Genomic DNA, 7,721 nt, shown 5'->3' with positions numbered 1-7,721 from the left:
TTTGATGTACAGCCTTACGTCAAAAAAAAAAAACATATAACTGTGCCTTGACTTTTTTTTTCTTTTTAGTTTTATTTTTTTGGCTGCACCATGCAACATGTGGGATCTTACTTTCCCCACCAGGGATCGAACCCACACCCTCTGCAGTGGTTGTGTTGCCCTTTCGCTTACCCTTGGCGGAAAATTGATCAAGAGCTTCAAACTCAAAAAAAAGGACCACCACAAGACAACCATTTTTTTTTAACCTTCAGGTTACTATTTCCAAAATTTTTCTATGTATTTGCTCAAAGTCTTGTGTTGCTTAGGATTTTTATTATTTATTTATTTATTTATTTATTTATTTATTAGTGCTGAAAAATCTTCAGTCCAGGGCATGCATGGAATTTATAGCACAGTCTTAAATTTCCAAGCTTGATACTTTTGACACAGATTAACTAACCTAAAGCTGTGTTCTACATTTTGAAGCACTGCCCTTAGGGAATTTCTAGACTTAGAGGCAAGGGCAGTTTTTTATGCCCCCTCTACACTGCCAAATTGGGGTTCATAACTTTACAGTTTATATGCCCACAATCATTCACTGCCAACTGATTCTTTAAAGGGTGCACTGGCTGAGGCTAATTTGGGGGCCACAACTGTTGGTCCATAAGGAGACTCAAGCAAGAAGTACAAAAGGGAGACTGTTCACCTAACAGATCAGAAAAAAGGAAGTTTGCAGGTGTCCCTGGGTGAGATTGTAGGGAACTGTTGCAACTGTTATCAGGTATCCAGAAGTATCTTGCCAAGGCCCTTGCATTCAAAATGTGCCCAAAGCCACAAGGGACCCCCTTGAGGTGACCAGGATCAGAGGCAGTCTCTTCCCTGGAAACCGAGAGGCCTCCTGCCCAGACCCCACCTGATCCCAACACGAGCCCCTCCTTGACCTGTAGCATCTTGGGCCCTGCAATAGCCTCCGAACCTGACACCGAATGATTGTCCCATGAGAGCCTATCAGCTCTTCGTACCGGGAAGGAACAAATCTGCAAGGCAGGTCAACCTTTGTAGATACTCTTGGCCTCTTTCCACACGGAGCTGAGCCAACTGTCCCTCCTGACCCTCCAAACAGGAGGAAAGTCACTTACGTGTGTCTAGTTCTTCAAAATCAGAGGGCCAGTGGTTTTAACAATCATCATTTCTTGGGGATGTGGGAAAGGTGGGACTGATTTCTCCTCCAAAATTCTGGGCAGGAGCTGTGCTGAGTGGTCCATGACTTCCAGGCCAGAGTGCTGGTGCAATTCTCAAAGGTTGGAAGAGAGGCTGTCAGGATGCCAATAGGGTACCTGCCTAGTCTCTTCCCCTCCTCTAAATGAACTTCAGTAGCATGCCAAAATGTACCTTTACTTCCTGGTGACCTGAAGGCTGTATGGCCTCCAAAGACACCAGGAAACAGACACACCCTCCTGCATTTCCAGGAGGCAGGAAAACAGTGCCCTTGACAAAGGACTTCCCAGTTCCCCTCACGGAGCCTTCAATGTGAGAACAGGGGCTGGAGGCTGGAGTCCCTCCTCCATAAGCCTGGGAGGGAGCAATCCAGCTCCAGTCCTGCAGCCTGTCCTTCATGCATTCAAGAAATCACGTTTGACTGCCCATGGTGTCAGACATTGTTCTAAGACTTGATATCCTCACTACAATGCATGCGACACATCTTATCCTATTACAGATGGGGAACCAAAGCACAAGGTTCATTGCTCCATCGCTAAAGAGGCTAAGCCAAGATCCAAACCCGAGCAGCCAAGCTGGCGTCCTTTTCTTAGAAAACTGTCCTCAATATGTAATATTACATACTGTCTATTTTTTTTAAATCTCAACTTTTCTAGAGTTGACATTCCGGTGGGGCGAACGGTTAGCTTGTCAGTCGTGTTTAAAGTGCCATGAACAAAATTAAAGTAGGTCAAGCGGAGACAGTGGGGAAGGAGCGGAACTCTGGAGGGAACATGGACCACCAGGAGGAAGGGAACAGAATCATTCAAAAAAAAACGGGAGGGAATTCCCTGGTGTTCCAGTGGTTAGGACTCCGCACTTCCATTGCAGGGGGCACAGGTTCAATCCCTGGTTGGGGAACTAAGATCCTGCAAGCCACTTGGTGTGGCCAAAAAATTTAAAAAAAACAAGCGAGAAGTGTTCTTGACAGAACAAAAATAAAAGCCCTGAAGTGGTAACAAGACGGTTTGTTTGAGGGGCAGCTAAAGGATACGGATGTGCAGCAGAGATGCAGGCAGATGGCACGTTACACAGGGCGTTCTACGTCAGGGCCAGAATCTTGGGTTAGCTTGGCTGGAAAACTTTGGAGAATTTTGGAGTTCCTTTTGCAGGAGGGGCCATCTGATTAACGTTGTAAGCATTAAGTCTGGCAGAGGAGCCGACTGTGAGATGACTAAAAGAGACCCCCCGAGACCTGATAGGAGCCTCTTTCAGTAGTTCTGGCAAGGCAGGGTGGTGCCGGGGTGGGGTGGGCAGCTGGACCGGGTACAGGTGCAGGAAGGGCTCAGGTTGGAAGTCAAGGTGACTGGGCTCGAGCAGGGAGTCCTTTTGGGTGCTCAGGCATCAAGGACGGCTTCTAGTTTGGGCCTGAACCACTGGCCCAAATGCTGGTGCCATTCATTTACTGAGCGAGAACGAGAACGGCTGTCTGATGGATGGGCCACATGCCCCCTGCAGAAAATGGCTCCTTGCTAGTTTTTGTCCCTCATTTTTGTTCACTTGCTCCAAAAGATAGTCAACACTTGTTTCTGGTGTGATGCTCGCTCTAAGTACCCTACGTAAATCTCACAACTTCGCATGAGGTCAGATGCTATTATCTTCAGTTTAGAACCTGAGCAGGGACATGGGGTAGGAGGGTGAATGTGGCTAAGGTCATAGGGCCAGAAAGCTCCCTGGGGGATTCATTCCAGCTTGTGAACTACCAGGCTGGTCTCTACTGGGGAAAACTGTAGCCCCCGTTCTCATGGCCTCTCTACCCTCAGGAGTGAGCCCCACGTACGGTAATGCTTCCTCCACCCTAATCCCACTTACCCTTCGGAGGCCAGGGCAGCAATTCTGTAAGTGTGGTGGAGAATTCCAGAGACCATGTCGAGGGGTCTGTGTGAGGTTCTCCTTTCCTGTATACCTATCGGTAAGGCTGACTTTGCTTCACGCTCCAACCTACATAATGTACAGCAGTAGGCTGAGTGCAAATGAGCACCCAGCAGGCTCCAGTTTAGTTTACAAGGCTATGAAACCCTCAGTGCCAGAAGATCACATCTCTCCTAGGTTGCCTGAGTTTTCGGTCAGAGCTGCATCTCAGAACTTGACTCCTAGACTCTTTTCCCTGTTCTCTCCAGACCCTTTTTCCCCCTGTGCTCCGGAACCTCTTTCTAGCCTTAGGGGTTTCACTAAGGGTTAAGCTCCAGGGCCACCTCACCTGTGATGTTATCTCCAACACCTCAACTACACATCAAGACACAACAAGAAACCACTTAAAAGTTTATTCTGTAATTAGCAACCTTGCGGGGAAGGACATGAGGACTTAAAGGCAGAGGCAGAGACCAGAAACCCGCTGGGTGTTCCTTGTCAGGCTGGCGCAGAGCTTGAACCAGACCCCCTGCAGCTCTGGCTGCAGCCTCCTCTCCACCGGTTGGTCTGGCTGCAAACTGGCTTCCCTTCATCCGAGGAGCTAGGTCGAGCGAATTCGTGGCTTCCTCAGGTTGCAGCATCCCTGCACCAGAAAGCCACAGCAGGCAAGTGTGAGGGGGAGAGGGTAAGAGCCTGAACGGTTCTCTGCCTCCTTCCAAGGTTCCTTTTCGGGACCTCCCAGCTAGGCGTCCTGGGCCTGGGATTCTCGGGAACCTCAGAACCTGGGGCCTACTGGGCTCATTCCAACATGGCGGGTGGGGAGGCCCCGCCCCAGGAGGCCAGCCCCGGCCACCTCTCACAGCCTTACTCCAGGGTCCCTAGGACCGAGGGCCGGCACTGCCAAGGAGACTGGGGCACAGCCTGGACACAGAGGCCTCCCCGGGTGGGTGCTGGCCGAGGTGCTGTTGGTGGTTGCCCGGAGGGGATAGTTAGGGAGGGGTGAGGAGGGCTGCAGGGGAGGGAGCCAGGCCGCCTGCACAGGCAGGTCCAGGGCACCTGGTCATGAGGCCTCTCAACCTGCTTGTGCTGCTGGCGGTGCCGCTAGGCCACGGACTGGAGCATCCACTTGGTCTGGAACTTGCACAAGTAAGAGCCGTAAACCATGACTTCGGCGTCGTCCGAGGTTTCCAGACCCTTCATCTGGAGCATGACTGTGCCCACCTGCTCGACGAATGGGATTCGAGATCCGTCGGGGCCTGTTTAGGTGAGAAGATGAGCGCTCGGGCCCAGGAGGGCCGGGGCACCCGGGTCAGGACTGGGCTCACTCACCGAACACGGCTTCCAGAAGCCCCGTCTGGACCTGGAACACCTCGGGCTCCTTCAAGACTTCGGGAGTCCCCACCCAAGGTGGGATGTCGTTCCGCTTGGGCAGCTTCCCCATCTTCAGGGCGTCGAAACAAAACCCTGCCTGGAGCTGGGACCTAGACTGGGTGGAACGATGCTTCCGGCGGAAAGTTAAGTACCTGGGCGGGCCACGCCCCGCGCCCCTGGCCAACCCGCATCCAGGCCCCGCCCCGCCCCATCCAGGTCCCGCCCCCGGTCCTGCCCGGCAGTTCAATCCCGCACTCGCCACGCCCCGCACGCCGCGCGCCGCCTTGGTCTCCGGTTGACTGTCTAGGGCCCTTCCCAGCCCCACCTCCGGCTCCCGAGCGCGGGTGGGCCCAGCTGTCTCCGAGTTGACTCGGGATCCCACCTGCTTTGACTCGTTTCCTCTGCACCAAAATCCCTTCACCTTGGGAGTGAGTGGGGAGACGGCGCTAGAAACCCTTGTTATTCTAGAAACAGTGGCTGGACCTGAACCTCGGCAAGCAGTACAGGTTTGGGGGTGCGACGGCCACCCAGCTGCCCAATCGAGTCCCTGCCTTCCCCGTTCCAAAGGAGGGTGTGTCTTCCCTTGGCCTAAGGGAGCCGGACCCCGGGACTTCACTGCAGGGCGACCCCTGCAACTTCAGGGATCTGAGGGGTCACTCCGGCCACTTAACAAAGAGGAAAACGAGATTCCGATATTCATTTTCTTCCAGGGTCCTGATGGGGGCTCTGAAGTGCCCCACGGTTCACGTTCCTTGAATCCCCTGAGTCTGGAACTTTGGAATCTACCCGGATTTTGAAGCTCACGTGGCCTACACTATGTGGTCCGGCCTTCAGGCCCTAAACAAACTTGTTTTATTCATTTAAAAAACAGATTGCTGGGCTTCCCTGGTGGTAAAGTGGTTGAGAATCTGCCTGCCAATGTAGAGGTCACGGGTTCGTGCCCCGGTCCGGGAAGATCCCACATGCCGCGGAGCGGCTAGGCCCGTGAGCCATGGCCGCTGAGCCTGCGCGTCCGGAGCCTGTGCTCCGCAACGGGAGAGGCCACAGCAGTGAGAGGCCCGCGTACCGCAAAAAAAAAAAAAACACTCCAAGAGTGAACCTTGATGTAAACTATGGACTTTCTCAGTGCTAATTACATGTCAATGTAGACTCATCTCTTTCTAACAGATTACCTCTCTGGTTGACTGAAAAAAAGAAAATGCACAACGTGAGAGGTGTGAGTTAAGTTTTATTTGGGGCAAATGAGAACTACAGCCCGCGAGACAGCCTCTCAGGTAGCTTTGAGGAACTGCACCAAAGAGGTATTGGAGGAGACAGGATATATAGGAGTTTCTGTTGAAAAAAAAAAAATGTAGCTGAGCATCAGAAGACTACCACTAATAACAAAAAACAGACATCTCACGTTAGCGATATTAGTGCTTTTCTCTGGATCGCAAGATGTAAGAGTCTGGGCTCGCTGGAATTATTCCGTTGAGATGCACCTTACCTGTTGTGAAGTGAAATTTGCATTTCATTGCAAGACAAGAAAAATTTAAACACAAAAAAGTTTCTGTGCCCTTTGGCCTCCTCTCTCCCCTCTGCTCTGCATCTCAGCATCGTGTATCAGCAATATGCATCAGCGGAGCTCCCCCATCTGCAGAAATACCCGCTCAACCATAAAGAGCAACATTCTCCCAAGATCACTGGGACAACTCTTTAAAAGGTAACATTCCTTCTTGATCTCCATAAGGGAGTCACATGGCCTTTAGATCTGGATTGTGTAAACTCTCAATAATACCTCATTTGATGTACAGCCTTACGTCAAAAAAAAACACATATAACTGTGCCTTGACTTTTTTTTTCTTTTTAGTTTTATTTTTTTGGCTGCACCATGCAACATGTGGGATCTTACTTTCCCCACCAGGGATCGAACCCACACCCTCTGCAGTGGTTGTGTTGCCCTTTCGCTTACCCTTGGCGGAAAATTGATCAAGAGCTTCAAACTCAAAAAAAAGGACCACCACAAGACAACCATTTTTTTTAACCTTCAGGTTACTATTTCCAAAACTTTTCTATGTATTTGCTCAAAGTCTTGTGTTGCTTAGGATTTTTATTTTTTATTTATTTGTTTATTTATTAGTGCTGAAAAATCTTCAGTCCATGCATGGAATTTATAGCACAGTCTTAAATTTCCAAGCTTGATACTTTTGACACAGATTAACTAACCTAAAGCTGTGTTCTACATTTTGAAGCACTGCCCTTAGGGAATTTCTAGACTTAGAGGCAAGGGCAGTTTTTTATGCCCCCTCTACACTGCCAAATTGGGGTTCATAACTTTACAGTTTATATGCCCACAATCATTCACTGCCAACTGATTCTTTAACGGGTGCACTCGCTGAGGCTAATTTGGGGGCCACAACTGTTGGTCCATAAGGAGACTCAAGCAAGAAGTACAAAAGGGAGACTGTTCACCTAACAGATCAGAAAAAAGGAAGTTTGCAGGTGTCCCTGGGTGAGATTGTAGGGAACTGTTGCAACTATTAACAGGTATCCAGAAGTATCTTGCCAAGGCCCTTGCATTCAAAATGTGCCCAAAGCCACAAGGGACCCCCTTGAGGTGACCAGGATCAGAGGCAGTCTCTTCCCTGGAAACCGAGAGGCCTCCTGCCCAGACCCCACCTGATCCCAACACGAGCCCCTCCTTGACCTGTAGCATCTTGGGCCCTGCAATAGCCTCCGAACCTGACACCGAATGATTGTCCCATGAGAGCCTATCAGCTCTTCGTACCGGGAAGGAACAAATCTGCAAGGCAGGTCAACCTTTGTAGATACTCTCGGCCTCTTTCCACACGGAGCTGAGCCAACTGTCCCTCCTGACCCTCCAAACAGGAGGAAAGTCACTTACGTGTGTCTAGTTCTTCAAAATCAGAGAGCCAGTGGTTTTAACAATCATCATTTCTTGGGGATGTGGGAAAGGTGGGACTGATTTCTCCTCCAAAATCCTGGGCAGGAGCTGTGCTGAGTGGTCCATGACTTCCAGGCCAGAGTGCTGGTGCAATTCTCAAAGGTTGGAAGAGAGGCTGTCAGGATGCCAATAGGGTATCTGCCTAGTCTCTTCCCCTCCTCTAAATGAACTTCAGTAGCATGCCAAAATGTACCTTTGCTTCCTGGTGACCTGAAGGCTGTATGGCCTCCAAAGACACCAGGAAACAGACACACCCTCCTGCATTTCCAGGAGGCAGGAAAACAGTGTCCTTGACAAAGGACTTCCCAGCTCCCCTCAC

The 7,721-nt window shown here is 50.6% G+C and overlaps 1 protein-coding gene across 1 annotated transcript; it reads right to left on the bottom strand.

Annotated features, from left to right (window-relative positions):
- Positions 1 to 4,188: 4,188 nt before the first annotated feature.
- LOC307061230 (developmental pluripotency-associated 5 protein-like) lies at positions 4,189 to 4,528 on the bottom strand (the record flags this gene model as incomplete). Its single annotated transcript, XM_079716273.1, has 2 exons — positions 4,189 to 4,343; positions 4,417 to 4,528. 2 exons carry the CDS (start codon positions 4,526 to 4,528, stop codon positions 4,189 to 4,191), a joined length of 267 nt encoding a protein of 88 aa, XP_079572399.1.
- Between the last annotated feature and the right edge of the window lie 3,193 nt (positions 4,529 to 7,721).

This window comes from Hyperoodon ampullatus, assembly GCF_949752795.1.
Source record: "Hyperoodon ampullatus genome assembly, chromosome: 12".
Lineage (NCBI taxonomy): Eukaryota > Metazoa > Chordata > Mammalia > Artiodactyla > Ziphiidae > Hyperoodon > Hyperoodon ampullatus.
The sequence above is the reverse complement of the archived record's forward strand: the minus strand, read 5'-3'. Positions and strand labels throughout refer to the sequence as shown.